Source organism: Urocampus carinirostris, chromosome 8, assembly GCF_059441175.1.
Source record: "Urocampus carinirostris isolate Australia breed hairy pipefish chromosome 8, RoL_Ucar_1.0, whole genome shotgun sequence".
NCBI lineage: Eukaryota > Metazoa > Chordata > Actinopteri > Syngnathiformes > Syngnathidae > Urocampus > Urocampus carinirostris.
Window position 1 is genome coordinate 15,716,485 of NC_142356.1, and position 21,247 is coordinate 15,737,731.

Consider the following 21,247-nt stretch of genomic DNA (forward strand, 5'->3'; position numbering starts at 1 on the left):
CTGCACCGCTTATCCTCAGTAGGGTCGCGGGGGTGCTAGATCCCATCCCAGCTATCCTGGGGCAGTCAGCAGGGGACACCCCTGAACTGGTTGCCAGCCAGCCACTCGCTCATTCACACCTAGGAACAATTTGAACTGGCCAATTAACTTGATATGCATGTTTTTTGGAATGTGGGAGGAAACCGGCGTGCCCGGAGGAAACCCACGCAAGCACGGGTAGAACATGCAAACTCCACACAGGAAGGTTTGATCTCACAACCTCAGAACTGTGTCGCACACGCGCTAACCACTTTCCGCCGTGCTGCCCCAGCAATCAGGTATATGAATAAAATACCCTATTGTAGAACAATGATAGTAAATCACCCCAGTCTTCTGACAAATTTCTACTCTTGTGTAGCTCATTTGTGCATTCGAATAAACTTATCTTGAGAGGCATGTCGTCTCACTTAGGTATAAAAATAAATACTTAGTCTTGGTCTTCAGATATTAAATGATTTTAAAAACCTTAAGTTTGGTGTGGAATATTATTCGGCTCCTTTGCTCTCGGTGCAGCAAATTCACTGCAGACATTTAGTGAGGAACTTTCTCAATGTTGAAAAATCCAATGAAAATAATTCCACTTCACAAATTGTCCCGAATGGTTGTTGATTTTTTACCCCATATAATCAAATTTATTCATGTTTGAAGCCCAAAATGTAGTTAAAGAGTGAAAAGCTCAAGGACGGGGTGGGCAAATAATTTTGCAAGGCCTTATATATTTTTTTCTTTTTGTTACAACTATATATTCAATCACACATTTGTCTGCTCTGGCTGCCCATCTAACCCTCTTGTAAAAGCAAACGCCCCTCATCCCAAATACAATAACTAGACCAAATAAACATGTGTCATGCAACCAACCCCTGCCTACTTTGATACTTGAATTCTGCCCCAAGAATATTCCATTTCTAATTCTGTTCTCTTGTGTCATTTTAGGGCCAGGTGACCCGGGCACAAGAAGCGGAGGAAAACTACGTTATCAAGCGCGAGTTGGCAGTGGTCAGGCAGCAGTGCAATGCAGCCAGCGAAGGTCTCGAGAAGGCGCAGGACACCATCCGAGAACTGCAGCAGCAAAAGGTAAGCAAGGCTGTGTCCATGTGAATCCCATTTCCTTGTACCTTAAGCTAAGGTAACTATTGCCATTTTTAAGAACAATATTAAGAAATATGGATATAGAGTAGAATTGTTTTTATTGTCATTGATCACAACGTAGTGTAGATCATTTACAATGAGATTTGAAATGGCACCCCACCATTGACATAGTATGAAGACTTAAATGATGCTCTGGTAGCAAAATCCAGCAAAGAAATCCAGACTGGGCAGAGAGTAGCCAAAGATTTTATGGGATGTGTTGATGACTCTCTGCAAGTATCTCTTGTCTAGTGCTGTTTAACCTGCATACCACATTTTGATGTTATGTACTTTTCTGTGGATGGACACCAGTACCTTCTGTTCCAGATTTTTTCTGAGCACTCAAATCTGCTTTTGCTTCGGTTCTGTTAAACTATCAAAACTTAACAAAGCCATTCAGCTCTGATTGTGCCCAACACCCACGACTAGCATTCAATCACCTCTGGAACCAACTGTCATCTCTTATAAACAAAATCGGAGATGGTCGGAATGACACATTCGCCCTTTCAGTCACGCACGGCTTTTGTAAACAGCCTCAAACAAAAACATTCGCTATACAGCTTGCCATGTTAGACTGGCATGGAAAAGTAGCTCTCTACTGACATTCGCTGACATTTTGTCAGAAATACAGGCCTGAAGCAACCTAAGTAAGTCTGAAATGCTTCCTTAATGATTGTAACCTAGACCCTCTGGATTGTTTTGGTATCTTGCCAAAAAATATGAGATATAGGACAGTTTTTTTGGGATGATATTCTTCTCCCCTACCTACTATGCTTAAAAGTAATCTTTCCTTCAGTTTTTCAGGGGTAGTGTTTGTCAAATATAGGTAAGATCGGGCCTAAAAAAACCCTGCCAGATCGGACCTCACCCACAAGTGTTGAAGCCTGACCGAAACCCGACTAACTTGATTTAACGTCGGACCATTTAACTTGATTTTGCAGTACCACCCCAACAAAACACATAATTTCATGTTTTTCAAGTTTCAAAACTTTTCCTTATTGAAATTTAATGGACGGCAATTTTTTAGTATCACTTCATCCTGAAGTATTTTGGGCTGGGAAAACATAAGATTTCTTAAGGGGAAAATAATATACAGATTTTTCTTAACATACTAAATGCAATACAGCAACAAAATAAGGCTAAAAAGGGAGCTCTTGATGCCCACTTGCCTTATTACGCAGGGAAATATTGCAACCCACTAGGCTTTGAAAAGAATAATGCAGCTCAAATAAATAAGAAAAGATATATGAAAGTGTTATTCCTTTCGTCTGAAAATGGAAAATCCAAAGAAATGATCAAAGTGCGAAAGCAAAAGCTATGTAATAAATAAAGAATAACATTCTTAATTTTAATTATTTGCATGAAACACAAAAACAACATGCTTAAACAAGTATTGTATCAAAATAAATAGGAACTCTTTCAGGAACACGTTTTTATAAATAAATGGAAAAAACACTATCTAAGAACAGACCTGCTGTAAAGAGTAATTTAACATAATGAATAAACAAACAGGCAGCATGGCGGCGCAGTGGTTAGCGCGTTTGCGGCACAGTTCTGAGGTCATGAGATAATACCTCCTGTGCGGAGTTTGCATGTTCTCCCCATGCTTGCGTGGGTTTCCAACGGGCACTCTGGTTTCCTCCCACATTCCAAAAACATGCATGTCAGGTTAATTGGCCTGTCCAAATTGTCCCTGGGTGTGAATGAGCGAGCGAATTGTCCGTCCCTGTGTGCCCTGCGATTGACTGGCAACCAGTTCAGGGTGTCCCGAAGATAGCTGGGATGGGCTCCAGCACTCCCGCGACCCTACTGAGGACCATCGGTGCAGATATAGATGGATGGATGGATAATAAACAAAAAGCTTGATAGAGTACAACAGTAATAATTTAAATAAATAAAAACAAAAATAACGTGTGAAAACCACTATTAAAAAATAAATAGCCAAACAAAGTTAAACATGCGTAAAAATACGCCTACTAATAATTAAATATGACTCAAATAAGAAAACAACAAGAATAAAAAACACTAATGTGTTTGAATAAAAAGCAATAGTTCAGTGTAATAAGATACATTTCAAACATGAACAAACAACTAAATGTTACAAATTCTGCAAAACATAAATAGAATAAAAGCTTTGACTCCGCTGCCTGGCCTTGCCGATCGAGGTTTGCAAATTGTGACCTTGTTTGTTGGTCTTTATTTCAGTGAAATAAAGGAAATAATTAAAGCGACTTTCTTCACTGCGCTGCGCTGGTTGCTGGTTTGTACAGCACGAATGGTACTAACTTGGCAAGTTTGGGGTGTTAGCTGGAGTTTATTGTCCTGTGTGGATTAAAAAAAAAAAACTAATGATCGACATTTCAGGCCCGATCTGGCCTGAAATTCGGGCCAGGGTAGGGTTCAAGTTCGGGTTGAAGATCTTACCTTTATTGTCAAATGCATCAAAAGGTCTTCCAAAAAAATGATAATTATTCTATATGTACAGTATATTTAGCAGGTAGAATCTCTGTAGCAACTTGTTATAACCTATATAACTACTTTTTGTATGTATTATGCCATTTAACAGACAATGTTTATTTTGTTGTTGTTGTTTTTTAGCACACGGAACATTTTGTAAGCAGTTTGCAGACAGAGTTGGAGCAGTCCAAGTTGCGTGAGGCAGAATTGTTAGGGGCGATGAAGGAAATGCAGGACAAGGTGCTTGATTTGGAGAAGGTGAGGATCACTAAATTATTTTTCTACCTTTGCATACTTTTCCATACAGAAGTTAATACAAGATGGATTGCAATACAGTAGACCCTCAGGTTACGGCTCCTTACAACAAGTCTTTATAGAATTTTCCCCACTATACAACATCAAGAACAAATTTTATGACTTGCTCAAAAGCTTACAAAATTTAAACATTGCAATGTTAATGTTTATGACTGTGGGAGTCAAGTGCTTCATCTCTCTCAAAGACACCTGTCTGCCATTGGTTGACATCATCTAAGATGCTGATGTGCTATTGGTTTGTGTCACAAATGCCAATATGTTATAGGCTGAACTACCATCCACAATGGTTTATCTTTCTCTCTTTGTTCAGTTCAGAATCTTGTGTAACAAACTGTGATGTAAAGGGTGAAGCAAGAACATGATAACAATGGTACTAAAACACAAGGTAATAAAGAAATTCGAAGAAGGCACAGGCATTGTTACCCACGCTAAAGAGTATGTCCGCAACCAATCAACGATTGGGACGATGATTAAATTATTGGGAGGCGATTAAAGCAACAAAGTCTTCTAAGGGCATGCAAATCCTCGCAAGTGGATGTTTTCAAATCAGTTTTCATTGTATTGCACTCCTCCGTGTGTAAAAGGGTAAAGTGTGAAGCACATTGTAAAGCGCTTTGGGAGGTCTTCATTGACTTGAAAAGCGCTATATAAATGCAGACCATTTACTAAATCCAGCGCACCAGCTTAAGTCATGTCAGACCAAAGGTAAATAAAACGTAATTTACCCTTTGCCTGTACATTTATTTGTTTATATTTATTTTAATCTTATGTAATTATGTTACATACAGGTTGTACTTAATTTTTTTTGTTACTAATGTTAAATATGTAAATACAAGGTAATGTCTCAACCTAGGGTTTGGAATGCTTTAGCTCATTACCCTAGGTTTCTATACCCCGCTATACGGCAATTTCACCTTACAACCCCTTCCTCAGAACGGGTATCACAGGTGTAGAGATAATGTCGTATCCCAGAGCTTCTGTACTGAGCTTGTTTTCAAACTGAAAAGTGCCAAATATTTGCAGCTCTGAGTATTATGTAAACATTGTAGTCTCCCTAATATATGTTTTGTATCTGTTTTTGTTTTTGTATTCTCACATTTCAGAAGAGCAGCTGTTTGCCAGATGAAAACAACATGGCAGCTCTCCAGGAGGAGGTGAAGCAGATGAAGTTGAGGGAGCTGGAGACGCTTCGCTCCTTCAGAGAGATGCAAGACTCGGTTACTGAACTCAATCAGCGTTGGCAGGTGAAAGAGCAACTCACATTTGTCTTGTGGTGTGATCCAGAAGAGATTCTTTTCATATTTTCATGCATGTGTATTAGCAGCATCACATGTCCCGTAGCGGTGGCGTGGGCAGCGGCAGCAATTGGAAGGAATCGCCAAAAAAGAACGCCATGAACGAGTTGCAAGACAAGCTGATGAGCATCCGCCTCAGGGAGGCGCAGGCCCAGGCTGAGCTTCGGGAGGTGAAACTCAAAGCTGTGCAGCTGGAAAGCCAGGTCAGACACCTTTATCCATGCATTTGCATTTATGGAATGTTTCCATTGTCAAGAAGCCTATTTTCACCCTACTTCTGATAATTACAACCAGGTAATAACATCATAATATCATAGTAATTACATGATTAGTTGTTATTTTAGAAATGTTTATCAAATTGTAGGCCCTCTTCCTAATCAGTGACAGAAAAGTCTCAGTTTCTAAAAGGTTGGCGACCCTTGAGCTAATAAGATATGACAAATAAAGTAATCCCTCGGTTATCGCAGTAAATAGGGACCAGAATCCCCCGTGGAAAGTGAAAATCCAAGAATTAGCCTTGCATCTTCAAGGTTACGTCATTACCAACTGAGAGAATACGACTGTAACAAAATCACCATAGATCTACAAATAAAAACACAGAACTCAGAATTGCAGTTTAATGAATGGTCTATGTTGTCATTATAGACCTTAGGCCTTCTCCTATCAGTATAACAAAGTTATTTAGAGAGTGGCTGGCTAGTGACACGCTAGCATTGGGTAACCTCAAATTGAGCCAGGTCTCCGCGTTGATTGGAATATAACTGTCCCGAATGTAGTGGTTTCACACGAGTTGTAGCTTCATGTCACCCGTTTCATGGATAATGGATCTAGCTTTGATGAGATACAGGCTCGGCAGGGGTGGCTTAAGAGAATTGTTGGCCTAGCCGTAACAGTAGGCCTTTTATTGCCTTTCCTCCCGACACCGCCTCTGTCGCTTTCCAGACCCAATGACAATCCGAAGAGCACCTGTTAGTAATCCTTTCTTTGTGGTCTTCTGTATTTAATCAGAGTCTGATTTAATTGATGAACTTTGTTTTAATGTGATGAGCGGCAAAGCTACTCTACTTAATATGGGTGATTGCAGAACAGATTGGAGGTAAGATCGGGCCTAAAAAATACAGCCCCTGGCCCGCGGGTATTAAACCCAAGACCGTACCTCTAGAACCTATTAACCACACAAATCAAGGGAATACTGTACGTAGTTCAAACTATTTTTTCCATTATGTTTTTACCCAAACTATTTATGCCAAATGTTTATTTGCAAAAAGCCTATTGGCTTCCCAATTGAAAGGTCCCATTTTAACCACCATTGTTGCAAAAAAGAATACACAGCTGACCAGAAACCAAACCTAATACAAAAACCATCAAAGACACGACAATCCTCTCTTCTTTTGTAGAACACAATCCACGGCAAACTGATCGGGCGCCACGAGCAGGAGCGCTCGGCTCTCCAGGATCGTCTCCAGATGTCATCTAACCAGAACAAAGCTCTTCAGGCCCAGCTCAACGAGATGAAACGCAAACAGGCCGAGTGGGACTGCAAGGTGTGATGGAAAAAGAGTCAGCAGGGGAGGGTGATACACAACCTGCCGTGATTCAAAACAGAAAAGAATACCTCAATGAGAATGATCCGCTGAGGGCCAAATAGGATTTAAACCCTTTCGCTTTATTCTTGTGCTCAGAATAAAGAGGATGTAATGGCCGTCCGACTGAGGGAAGCTGATAGCATGGCAGCCATAGCTGAGCTCCGGCAGAAGATAGCGGAGCTGGAAATACAGGTCAGGATGGATTGCTTTGAAAACACTCGTTTGTGGTTGGGCGGGATATTCGATATATGAATATATAAATGAATATCAGCAGAACCTACACAGCAAACTCCAAATTATTTAGCCAACCAACAGCCATATTGTAATATATGATATAATGCCACACCCATACATTTATGATGTATATGCACTTAAACCAATAGTTGAAAATAGCACACTTTAACCGTCAACTATTCCCAATGACGAACAGAAAATCTTAAGCATTCTAATACCTTGACACTTTGACCATACCTGTTACATCAGGTCTGTCAAAAGTCTGTCCCAGGGGCCAGTTAACGGCGCGTGATCAAAGTTTTACTGGCCCGCAGCTTCTCTCATAAAATTAAGAGTATGTTGCTCTCCAGTAATGTTGATCGCAATATAAAATAAATTTGTATTGAAAAAAAAAATCACCATTTCACTTTGGCCACCTTGCCCTTGGCTTTCTGTCAGAATTTTAGCCCACCCCATTTTTTGACATGGGTACTGTAAATAAAAAAAGGAAGCAGACTGTAAGGAAATTGGGAGAATTTTTTTTTCATTGAATTCCGAGCAACTGCGTCCGCCTAATCTGCCAAGACACTGGCTGTTTTTTAAAGAATATAATATCAAGAGGCACTGCCAGATGAAACATGCTGGCTATGACAAGCTAACTAGAAACAAACGTTGTGAAAAGGTGAAGCAACTGGAAGCTGTTTTAACGGCACAGCTACAAGTCAAATGAAAATGCTACAAAGGCGAGCTACGAGGCCACAACGCTGATCGCCAGTCACTGAAAACCTTTCACGGAGGGTGAATTTATTGAGACTGTTCAAAAAATGCCAGGCTGAATAGTTGGCCCTCACACAATTCCAGTTTACCAAATCTGGCCCGCTTTCTGAAAAGTTTGGACCCCTGTGTTAGATCAAAACATTATTTGACTATAGTGTTTATAAATAAAGCTATAACCTTTTGCCTCATCGGCTTTTTGTTTATCTTACAAGTATCTCATCTATCAAAATGTGTTCATGTATACAATTTCTCTAGAGAAACACAAAGTAGCTTACAAGTTGATTTCCTTTTTTTCCCGCATTTGTTGCAGTGGTGTCCAACATACGGCATATTTCAGCAGCCTGCTACATGTACTGAAAAATACACGTCTGGCAAAAAAAAGAGACAGATTTAATGGATTTAAGGCTCATCATTAGTATTCAATTATTAAATCAAATCATTTAAACTATTTAATCCAGCAAAATTAAATATTTGTTCAATTCATTTGAATTAATTTAATGAATCCTAATTGAATTAATGAATATACCCCATTAATATTTTTTTACTTGATTTTTTTTACAATAATTATTGTTATTATTACTAATTTTATATCAAATCTGCCGCCGTGGTGTCCAATCTATGGCTTCTTGGCAATTTTTTAGTGGCCCGCGACTGATACTGAAAATTTTACCTCCAACTGAAAAAATATTTGATACCTTATTGTTTTTTATTTTAACTATTCAAATATATGAAATATAAATATGATCTAATCATTAAGTCAAATGTTTTTTAATTATTTTAATTTTAAGCATAATTCACTTGTTTTGTAAACTAAATATATTGAAGGATCAAAACTATATTTTATTAATTTGCTCTTTAGTATGTTTTAAGGTGATTTCGTATTCTTATTTTTTAATGATTAATTAAGCCCTTGAATTATTTTAAATAGTTTTTAATAAATTATTATTTAATTACCCCATGACCCTGGCGAAGATAAGCGTTGCAGATAATTAATGGATGAATAATATTTATTTTAATTTAATTTCTAAATGATATTTATGTCTTTTTGGGGAAAAATGTAGCGTATCTCTGTGAGTCCCTGTTTACTGATAAAGGAAAACAAAAAGCATGGTTGGTTGGATCCCTTAACCACTATGGTCGTAGGGCCACCATTTCCTGTGGTGTGTCTTGGCCAAGTACAGCCTGGTGGCACCTGTCCTACTCTAGTCCAACATATGTTTGCACCCGTTCTCAAAACCTGGGACCTTTTGCGTGTTACGCAAACGTGCTAACCACTGCACTACGAAAACATTGCCTGGTAAAAAAGAATAAATACATATCCAAACAACCCTTTTATGCTTCATTACCTTGATATGTTAGAGGAAAAAGTTATGACACTTTGATTTAAGAAAATATTTTGGTTCTCAATTGCCTCAAGTGACCCCACCCCACCTTAACTGTGGCCCCTGCAGAAGGAAGAAGGTCTGATCCAGGGCCAGCTGAACCACTCAGACTCCAAGCAGTACATCAACCGGCTCCGGGACCAGATCACTGAGCTAAAAAATGAGGTCAGACAACCTTTAGAATCACTTATATATTGGTATAGGTAAGGCAAGTTTATTTGTATATATAGCACAATTCATACACAAGGCAATTCAAAGTGCTTTACAGAAATGGCAAAGAGACAGGTTAAAAACACACAATTACAGTTAAAACAGAAGAAAAGACATTAAAAATTTAAAATGTGTTTTTTAAAATGCATTAAAGCCACAGATAAAAATAATAAAAGTTTCAACCATTATTTGAGACAAGGCAGGTGGAAAATGGAATTCTAAATGTGGCACAAATCTGTGCAATGTGTAGGTGTTAAACAGGAAGCAGGTTCACGATTTCGTGTCGCTTCCGCTTGTGTTTTTACTTCTGTAAGAAAAATGTGTCAATGTCTTCTACTCTAGAAATCCAGATGGCTGATTTTTTTCCATTTCCAGTCCTTAAATTTAAATAAGTTCAAGATCTTGTAATAAATACCCAACTTTTTTTTACCAACCCATCACGGCTTAATTATCCACATTTTTCATACGCTTTGTATGAAATTATAATAAAGAGTTTTTTCTTTTGACCTCCTCATCTACACTTTTCAACACCACACATTGGTTTCCTGCCACAAGTGTTTCCACGTTTGTCATTATTGAAACCCCTTTACCTCTTCTATTCTGTCCTTTCTTTTGTCTCTTTATCATGTAAGCCCGGTTCCACTTCCGCATTCTCTGTGCATAGACTATGTTAGCGTCATTTCAGGAGCGCAAGTAAACTCAGACTAATCGGAGCACCGCCTTCCCTGTTACTGTTTGGAATAATCCAAATAAACATTTTACATGTTAAAATGTACACCGCTAAAATAGGCTTTGCAAGCAACAATAAAATAAGTAATTGAGCATATTCTTTTTTATCTTCTAGCCAGATGTACTCATGAAAAAAGCCATGTATGGCTCGTGAGTCATAGATTCCCGAACCCTGCATTATATCCTTGTTGTGTACTCATGGTTACAAGCACAAGCGACGTTACTATGCATAGACATTGCTTCCCATATTTAACCTTTGATGTTAATTATATGGTTATGTTATTCATGTCACTCACCTAAATAAACATAGTAGCATGCTTTTTTTCTCTTATTCTAAATGTGGATCTCCATTGATGCATCCCATCTGTTAACAAGGTGTGCTGTATGTTGCTGGCCAAAAGCATAGACTAACACTGCAAATGGACAGATACAACTGTTGCATCACTATGTTTGAACGGTACCATTTTGCCGTGGGGGCAGAAAACGAAGCAGAATTTTTTTTAGAGATATCAACCCATAGACATCAGGCTTTCTTATTGAGTAGTTTGCTTGTGTTCATTCATGTCCGGATTAGTCCTAGAGTGCTTTGCAACACATATTCTTTATGTACTGTACATACGTTTTCAAGTAATACGGGTTGTTAAAGAACAAATGAACCGCAAAGGTGAAGTCTGACTTCCTTGCTTTTTAGCATGTAACATCCACTGCCCCGCCCCCTTACTTTTCTACCGAAACTGTGGTTTCATGAAGAAAAGTGAAACTCGCACAAGGTTGAAAAAATCTCTGACAAATGGGCTTTTTATGGTTGACTCAAATTGAGAGTATTAATGCGGTGAAGAAGAAAAAAATCTCGAAGTGCACTTGGTATAAACAGGATACATGTTCTCATAACAACAATTTTCTTTCATCTATAACTGATGGTGATGTTTGATTATAATTCATCTTCACAATTTCATTATTTTTCTTGGTTTGGCCTTAATTGCCATACAAGTATAATGTGATTGGAGTGCTTCTCCTTTCAGTGCTAATTAAACAAATTAAAAAGGTAAACATGTGTTGTTCAGTACAATGTGCTCATGGACGTTGTAGATGGGAGTTCAGGGTGGTAATAGCACTTGGGAAGAATCTTTTTCTCATTTTCTTTGTTCTTGTTTTGATGCACCTGTAACACTTTCCCGAAGGTTCAGGTCAAACAGCAGGGCACCTGGATATAACCTGTTCTTGATGATGTTTTGTGCTCTGCCGAGGCACCGAGTGGAGTAGATGCTCATAGTGGAGGCAAGAGGGCAGGCAATGATGCGCTGTGCTGCTTTTACTGTGCTCTGTAGCCATCCAATGTCCTCCTCAGTGCATCTGATCTCTGCGTTTCCAGATCCGGCTTTTGCGAGGTCAGAAGGTGGGCCCCCCCTCTTCCAGACTACCCACTGTCGGCGCCAACTACCAGGATCTGTGCCTGGCCAGCCCTGCCTCGGGAGAGGGTGACTACCTGAGCTCTGACGAGGACCTCCTCCACAGCCCGCTGCCCCCCAACGCGCTCTACCCGGCCATACCGGGCCCGTGCCACCCCTCCGCCCGCCTGGACAGTGAAGGCAGCACGGACAGCGAGGCCGAGGAGCATCCCGACCCCCAAAAACTTTACGGTGGCATGGTGTGTGCCGAGGCCCTGGAAAACTAAGAGCTGGTCGGTTGCTATAGCAACACAGACAGTATCTCAGCAAAGTGAGTCCATCCCTCACAATTTTTGGTTAATAATTTATACATGTCCTTTCGGGGAACAAAACTGAATAAATGAATTTACCCAACTATATTAAATACTTAAACTGGAAAAAATGGTCTTGCCCAATTGACAGAAAATATAGCTCATTTTAACTATTGTTTATCTTATATTGAAATATTTAAACATAAAAGTACTGTTAAAATAGGAAAACATAATCGATAAAATGAACTTGATTGGCAGATGGAATAATGAAGATCGCTAACAAATCTACCCATAGTATACATTTTCCTTATTTTAATATATTCTATCCCTACCGAAAAATCCTTCAATTATCCTATAGAAGATAGTGGTTAATTTTACTTTTGATTACAGAATTTTATGAAAATATTATTTTTCGTTTTGTTATTGTCTACCATGTGCCATAGCAAATATTTAGCTAATTTTCACTCTTTGTCTTATTTAACTGCTTCAATTAGTTATGAAAAATAAATACAATGTACTGCACTGTAACTATTGATAAATAAATATACGCGTATATAAAAATATTAGTAATTAGTTATGAATTATTACAAATTGTTAATATTTTCGTGTGTCGTTTTAAATATTTTGCTAACTTAAGGGAATTTTTGTCTTATTTTACTGGTTACATACTATTTATGAAAAATATTAAATTATATAATGCTGTATTGTAATTATTCCTATTTTATATATATCTATATATTTATAAATAATTTTACTCATAAATATAAATATATAGATGTATAGAATAGGAATAATTAGTTATGAATAATGACAATACAGCATTATATATAATGTCAAATTTAAAAAAAGGAAAATATACTATTTCTACTAAATAATTTTAGAAAAATTATGAAAGTATTACAGAAGTTACTGTTATTCATAACCTATTTTATATTTATTTATAAATTTATTTTATTTATATATAAATATTTCAAAATTTTTCTAAAATTATTTAGTAAAAATAGTATATTTTCATTATTTAATATTCGCCATTAATAGATAAAAGCAAGATGGCGGACAATTATGTCAGCTACCTCTAGGTGAGCCTCAGGTTTTGTAAAATAAATTTCACAGCCGACTAGTAATTAAAAAAAATAATTAAGGTTTAATATGGGGTCTACTGTTACTAAGTTGTGTTACTAAGAGGTGTTAAGTGATATACGGTACACTGTCCCTTTAAATAGATAGAATTAAATAATAATAATAATGTGTATTAATTGAGAAAAATGTTCCTTCAAATATCCAACCAAAGGACCAAGCTAGTTTTTTTTCAGTGTTGTGCAGTAAAAACGAATTACTTTCAAAAAATGTGAGGGATCTCCTTGTTTTGTGCGATACGTGGACCTTAATAACTACCCTCAGCTCCGGTACATATCCCGATACACAACACAGACTGAAGTGGACCTACAAGGCCGATGCTGCTACCGCTCTCAAATATATCGACGGCTTGAGACGAGCCGGCGTCCCGTATCGAACTCTCCTTCCCGATCGAGATGCGACGTCCGATTCCGTCATTGGCACTTTGCCGCCTTCACACCAGAAAAGGTTTGAACCCCTTTGAGCAGCAGGGGAACATACTCACACCACGAATCCATAAAACCATCTCTGACATTTTTATCATATTTAACAACGTTCAGAATGAAAAAGAGGAGAAAGAAAAAGAAGAAAGAAACTTAACATTGCCAAATCGTTTTTCATTTTGTATTTTACAATAATTTATGTAATTTATTTTGATATCATTTTTACTCTCGAGTGTCAAACCATAGGAATATGTACTGTATGAGGTAAGGAACCCTTCCCTCGCTCCATCCCCTCGCCTCCCGTACCCTTGTGTGCCAACCGTGTGTCTTCACGACTGACAAAAAGGAGAGATGCTTCTTGTGCTGCTATCATGATTCATTTCTGCATCCAGTGATGTCCTCATTGCTAAACAAACTCCCTTGCTAACACATGCTAACATAAGCGTTGTTTTCACATCAAATGGCATGAATTGGTAAATCCTTATACAAGCTTAATATGCTCTCGGGTCATGCTCTTAGCTTGAATTGCTCGTGTAACAAGCACATTTTCCAGATCCAAAATAATTAACAGGGGTTCAGTACCATAACGTGTTGACCTTTTGCACACACATAACAACGTGACGACACCATGACTGACGGCAGTACAGTAAACCGTAGTAAACAGTGGGTGAGACCAGTAAACAGTAGACAACAACAAAAAAGCTATACTATATAATCAGCATTGGTAATTACTAGTCAAACCAATATGCTGCTGTTAGATGAGGTGGCTCACCTTGTCAGAAATCACGGTATATAGAGGAACTGCGGATAGCATTAGCAGGGCTAGCTACCGACCCATACCTTTTTCCTCCTGACATATTCACAGATCGAACAAAATAGTCCAGTCTGCCTGACTCCAGTCCACACGATCCGTACAACTGTATTGTGAATGGAGTATCCCCATAAACCGGTGCTGATCCAAAACCTTATAAAAGTCTGGATGCTTACCCGTTCTTCGTAGCTGGTTGGATTACCGGTAGCCTACCGGTACGACACTAACGTTAGCTGTGTATGATAATATGTTTTATCCAGGGTTTCATCAAACCTCAAATCAACTGTAACCGAAAGCTGCTCAAATTGTTTATCATTTTTATTTTAGCTACTGTACCACTAGCTAACTTATTGGTAGCTACATTGAGTGTTGAGCTGCGTTGTTTGTAAGGTTTATTATCGCTTAATAAGGGGAAGAGCAACCAATGATACAGGGAGTTCTCGGCTTGGGTTGACAGTAGGAGACCGAGAGACTGTTGATGATCCATAAGCACTTACTGTACACTTAATATTGAAGTCACTCAACTTAAAACGAAATTACACACAAAACAAATACACGAAGATTTTTCTTTTGCGTGTAGAAGTTTGCATGTGCAAACTAGAACCAGCTGATCCGGGCGGTGAGCAGTCACAAGCGGTCTCAAGTCTAGCCTGCGACTGCCTGTCAACTGGATTTTCCTTCATATAGCGAGTAAGATTACAAAAAAAGCTCGTATACCAAAATTCTAGTGTTTACAAGTGCTAGTATAAAGAGGTACCACTGTATTCAACTAAAATATCTACAAAAATGAACTCTGTCACTGCCAGACCAGTAAAAATCTTTAACGTTCCAAGCCTCAGTGGCACTCAACGAGTTAAAAGTATGTCATTGAGACTTAAAGGGACACTGTGTAATATTTGGCCACTATATGTCATTGTATTGTGTTGTGCATAGGTGGATAAACTACAGCCCGCAGGCCACATACGGCCCATCAGGCATTTGAATTTAGCCCATCAAACGAAAATGGGGAAAAACATCACAACATTATATATAATAGCGAATTAATTACTATTTTTAAGAAAGATTTGTGGGGTAACACCTTTGCCCTACTTTAACCCTTTGTGTGTCTACTACAAACATTCTACTAGAAAAATAGTGAGAAATTACTACAAAACTTAATATCAAATTTTGTGCCTAAAAACAGGGACCTGATATATTGCTTAAATTTTGAAAAGGAAGATTGCAGAAATACTATTCAAATATTATAATACAAAATAAGACTACAGAAATACTATAGAAATAAAACAGCAATACTACCTTAGAAATACTACAAAATAGAACTAAAATTATACAACAGAATTATACTTTGGAACGACTACAAAACACTATTATGGGAAAAACTACAAAAATACAGCTACAAAAAATACTACAGAAGTAAAACTACAAATATATAAAGCAGAAATATTACTACAGAAGTACTAACAAAATCCTACAGAAATACAAAAGAAATATTTTTACAGAAATACCACTACACAAATTCTACAAAATAGTACAGAAAAAGTACGGCGGAAATACTGCAAAAATAACCACTACAAGAAATACCTCAAAACTACTACAGAAATACCACTAGTAAATAGCACTATAGAAATACTACATAAATATAAAACAGAAATACTAGTATAGAAATACTATGATATAAATATGTCAAGTCAAGTCACATTTATTTGTAAAGCCCTTAATCACAAAATATCTCAAAAGACTGCAGAGGCCACAATTACACTGTCTTCATCTACAAAAATACTACGACAGTAATTTGAAAGAAATACTCGGAAAATATTACAAAACTACTTGTTTTTTTAAGGGGTATCCTTAGCAGCAAGACGGCTAATTGACTGACAAATATGTCAGGTCCCTCCTGTTGAGCTTCATGCTATGTAAAATACAGTCAATGTAAAAAAAAAAATCGACGTACTTATGATAGTCCATGTATGTTTGTTTATCATTCAGATCAATAGTATGTTTTACTGAAGTTTTTTAACCCACTAGTAGGCGCTATATTAGGGGTCTCCAACTTTGTTCAAGTGAATAGCTATTTTCTCATGTTACTTATTAGCGCAAAGGGCACCGAGTTAACATATGCATCTTGTTATTACGATGCTCTTACTATGTTATCCCAGGGTAATTATTGGAAGTGGGGTTAAACAGACTCTGTCAACCACTACAAAAATCATAAGCCTAAACCTTAGTTTCCAACTTTAAATCCAGCCCCAACCTTATTTCAGAACCCTAAAATCATTTTAAAACCCTAACCCAAACCTTCATTCCTAACCCTAGCCCAACACCTAACTCTACCTCGCCCTAACCCTGTTTCAACCATAACCCTAGCTTTAAACCTATTTTAGAACTCTACTTACAGTTTGGAAACCTAATTTGGAGCTACAACCCTAGTTCCTAAACCTACACCTAACTCACTTTAACCCTAGCCCCAACCCCATATCAGGACCCTAAATTCAGTTTGATGCCCCAATAAGGAGCCTAAACTTTAGTTTCTAACCTTGGCCCCAATCCTATTTTGGAATGATAAAACAAGTTTAACACTCTTATTTGAAGCCCAAACTCTAGCTTCTAACCCTAGCCCAACACCTAACTATAGCTGCTACCCTCACCTTAACCCTGTTTTAAACCGTAACTCTAGCTCTAAACCTATTTTAGGACTCTACTTTTATTTTGGAACCGTAATATAGAGCTAAAACCCTAGTTCCGAACCCTAAACCTTCACCTAACTCTAGCTTTAACCCTAGCCCCAACCCCATATCAAACCACTAAATTCAGTATGATGCCCTAGTAAGGAGCCTAAACCTTAGTTTCTAACCCTAGCCCCAATCCTATTTGGAACCATAAAACAAGTTCAAAACCTTTATTTGAAGCCCAAACCCTAGCTCATAACTCCAGCCCTACAGCTAACTCTAGCTTTAACCCTAGCCCCAACCTTATTTCAGATTCCCAAATATAGTGTAATACCCAAATAAGAAGCCTAAACCTTAGTTTCTAAGCCTCAATCCTGTTTTGGACCCATGAAACAAGTTTAAACCCTTATTTGAATCCCAAACCCAAGCTTCTCACCCTAGCCCAACACCTAACCTAAGAAACATTGCAACAATTCCAAGCATTTACAGACACGTCACCTGAAATGTTTCAAACCCAGCACTGGTGAGCTACTTTCAGAACAGTTCTGCGGGCACCTCAGCTGTCCTCAGGGTGCACCCTTGTGCCCACCGGTACCCCGTTGGACACCCCTGCTACATAATACACAATGTCCCTTTAAATCGCAGTGTCTCTTTTGAGCCAGGACTGAAGAGAAACAGGGTGTCATGCGTTCTACTTTTTGCACAAGTATCAAGATCTTAGAATTAAATGAAGTATTTTAGTTTCCTTTATAAATGGTCGTTTACTTACAAAAAACAAAGAAATTGCATCATTCTAGTATAAGAATTCAAGAGGATGTTTGCCAAGTGTAGTGTTGCACATATCAGGCGCCGAAATCAGTGTTAGCCGCGTTGTAAAACTTCCTTCTTCTTTCCTGAGCTTGAAACGACTTAACTGAGATTTGGCGTCTACGGATTTTGGCTTCATTTCATTGAAGTTGCTCATTGTCTGCGCCAGGTTTAATATGTGGTCTATTATTTTCCTTTTTATTTTATTTTTAAAGGAAACTTATAGTTTTGTTTTTGTGCAATTCGTAATTTTGATACAAACAAAGGGCTGTTTTTGTTAAGTAAGGAGCTGCAATCGTCTTCTTTTTTTTTTCTATTTTTCACAACGAAAGGGGTCACGGCCTCGAAATATTGTTCAACTGAAAGATTGACAGGATTAGTCTTACTGCTTTTGAGAATTTGAAAAACCTGGGGGGGGCACATTAAGTATTAACAGCACCCACAAATGCGAAATGAACATTTGTATTTTTGATATCTTATGGCCCACTTGCACTGTAAAAGAATGCTTTTTTTTTTTTTACTCCACTGGCGGAACATTTTTCTCATGTGAAGTTAGTTTATCTTGTATTCCGCATACAGTAAGAAAAATCATAATTAAAAAGAGAAAAATTAATGTACAGTCGCTGCCCTACTTACGAATAAGTTCCGGACGATCGTTCGTAAGTTGAATTTGTTCGTAAGTTGCTTCAGTGCTTTATTTTGTATGTTTAAGGTTTATATAAGTATGTTTAATGCTTGTATAAGTAAACCTGCATTGTTTTCTATTAAAAACATTTCATAAAACAATATGCTCTATAAAGATAAATAAAGTTAAGTTTAACTTACTTGTGGAAGATGGGCTTCAAGAGTTGGGCGACTTCCTCCTCTGTGGTAGAAAGTGGGTGAAAAAAAGCGATCCAACCATTTTCTCAACCGCATCGAGCTTTCTTATTCCACTTTCATTTCAAATGAAACGGCTTGCCTCTTCTTTACACTTTACACCAACCATATTAAATGGATGCATGAGATAATAAACAATAAAAACGTCAAAGTTCTTAGCGTGCTAGAGATACGGTGCAGTATGTTACACACGAACTAGGAAGTAGAAGCCGTATTTCTTCTTCAGGGTGGATGCTTGTTGAGCTCTCACAGCGCCACACGCTGGTAGCGGCGGAAAGAAACCATACAGTGCTGTCCTGTATTCGGAAAAAGGTGCACACAGTACAAAATCTAACTTACAGCAATGTCCGGATATTGTTCGACATACCGAAAAATGTTTGTATCTACCGTTTTTCGTAAGTCGAATGGTCGTAAGTAGGGGAGCGTCTGTATATAGAAAATGATAGATACATTTACTCATTTAAGAACGATTTTCCAACAAATTACTTTTTCTTATTTCAGATTAGAAACAAGATAAAATAGCTTAAAACTGAAAAAGAAATCATACTAAAGTTTAGCACAATTATGTAGTTTATGGTAGACAGTTACAGTGCACCCATTCCAACAAGATTGCTGAAAACTACAAATCTTGCTTATTTTAAAGTACATTTTAAATGTCAAGATATTCTATCATGTTTTTCAAAAAAAATAGGAGGCTCCTTAAAATGAGCAAAATTATTTTGAAAATGTAGGGTGAGTTTGCTCATTTTAAGAAAGATTTTCTAACACGATGAGTGAATACTTAAGTTTCTGCTCACTTTAAATACATTTAAAAACATTTGATCGTGTTTTTTGTATTAAATAAGAAGAAAATCATCCTTAAAATAAGCAAAATGATCTGGGGACACAGACTTCTTGACGATCATGCTTGTCGGGGCACCACTTCCTGTGGTGTGTCTTGGGCAACTACAGCCTGTCGGTGCCCATCTCTAGATATTGGATAGTTTTGCTGATTTTAAGAAATATTTCCTAACGTAATTAGTAAATACAAAGAAATATGCCAATTTTAAGTAACATTTTTCTTGTTTTAAGATATGTTATCGTGGAATGAGATAAATTGTACTTAAAATGATCAAAATTATATAGATGCTGGAATATTTTGCAACGAAATTTCTGAATACTAAAATTGTACCTCTTTTAAATACATCATTTCTTCAAAAATATTTTATCTTTTTTCTCAAAATGAGGAATAGCATCCTTTTAAATGGGCGAACTGATCTTATCTTAAAGATAATTTTACTCATTTTATTATTTTGTAAGAAAATTGATAAATACCAAAACAGTTGTTCATTATGTTTTTTTTAATGAATAAAGAAGTTTCTTTATTTTTCAAAAGATAAGAAAAATCCTTAAAATGAGCAAAATTACATATATGCTAGTAGAGAATATCATTTCAGGAAATACATTTTAACAACAAGCCTGGAATAATGAGATGAAATATCTTAAAGGGACAGTGATGTGTCTAAGTAGCAGACCATTGACGTGTGGGAGCGCTATAAAAATTGGCTAACGGTAAAAGAAACTTCAGGCAGTGACTTGTTTAGTTTTTAAAAAACTGCCGCTGGAGGGGATCGGGGGGAGGAGCGGACAATTTATTCTCTCCCGGCTCTCCAGTCACACTCCCTCTGACTCTCTCCCTGTGTTCCTCTGTGTTTTATTGAAATCACAATACATGGAAAAGTACTGGTATGTTAAGACAAAAGACCACCCCCAAATGAAAAGTACCAACACCTTTACACAAAAACAGGAAGACTACGAGACAGCCAAAAGGAACTTCAACTAGTTAGAAATACACACCTTGAGCAAATGCGTTTAAGCCTACTTTACAGACATTGTGTCATATTTTTGTGCCTCTTACTGGTTCAAAAAACTCACTCATAAATAAGAAAAAATATTTTAATAGTAGGCAAAAATACATGAACTATCAGACCAATGGTAATTTCAAAAACAAAAAATCTTCGATCGAGAAATTTATATTTATTTTCAATGTGGAATCCACACTGGCCCTTGCTCGCACCAGACAACACAGTGCCTTCTAGTGGTCAAATATTACCCATTGTGGCTTTGAAACAAGAGAAATTATTCTCATAAGGATCCTTTCTGCCAAAGGTGTAAAAATGTCTCTGTTTTTACAGTGTGCATCCAGGGAAAGAAAACATCAAGCACAAATCAAATGAAATGTGGACTCATTGCTTTCAAACATTTCCTTCATTTTCCCAAACTGACCGAAATCCTCCAAATCCTGACACGACGGCTTTAAAGTGACGGTGCTTTCGTGTGACTATAACTACTGTGATATTTTTTTTTTTGTTTAAATACTGGGAGATACTTGCTTTTATTACATTGTTTTGACCACTGCCATCCATCTGTTTCCCATCATGCATCAGTCATGTGCCATAAATGTAAAATACTGAGTATGTATTCCTGACAACACCTTGTGGTATTCTTACACTTTGTGTAGCTAAATTTGGGCTAATAAGGCAACTGGACACGATGTCATCCATCCTGTGTCGGGAAATTTTCATCCTTCCCTCTCTTTTCCTGTTTCGACCGATGTATTTGTCGTTGAATACAACTAAAGCTTCTCTCGAGTCTAGTAAGATAAGACATTTCCGTGTTCTGTATCTCATGAATAAAACTTTGACATTGCACCTTT

The 21,247-nt window shown here is 37.5% G+C and overlaps 1 protein-coding gene and 1 long non-coding RNA gene across 6 annotated transcripts in view; both read left to right on the plus strand.

Annotated features, from left to right (window-relative positions):
• Positions 1–12,489, plus strand: part of evi5l (ecotropic viral integration site 5 like) — a 42,398-nt gene extending 29,909 nt beyond the window's left edge. For 3 of the 5 annotated variants that reach the window (XM_088341710.1, XM_088341713.1, XM_088341711.1), the window contains 8 exons: positions 973–1,113; positions 3,766–3,882; positions 5,043–5,183; positions 5,261–5,437; positions 6,632–6,778; positions 6,917–7,012; positions 9,262–9,357; positions 11,504–12,489. In XM_088341710.1, coding sequence (XP_088197836.1) covers positions 973–1,113; positions 3,766–3,882; positions 5,043–5,183; positions 5,261–5,437; positions 6,632–6,778; positions 6,917–7,012; positions 9,262–9,357; positions 11,504–11,806 — 1,218 coding nt within the window. In that variant the 3' untranslated portion in view covers positions 11,807–12,489. The remainder of the gene's footprint in view (positions 1–972; positions 1,114–3,765; positions 3,883–5,042; positions 5,184–5,260; positions 5,438–6,631; positions 6,779–6,916; positions 7,013–9,261; positions 9,358–11,503) is intronic. The other 2 variants (XM_088341712.1, XM_088341714.1) reach the window with 1 other exon arrangement.
• Positions 12,490–12,711: 222 nt separating this feature from the next.
• Positions 12,712–21,247, plus strand: LOC148360815 (uncharacterized). Its single transcript, XR_015851101.1, has 2 exons — positions 12,712–13,414; positions 20,727–21,247. It is a non-coding gene; the product is annotated as an uncharacterized LOC148360815 (long non-coding RNA).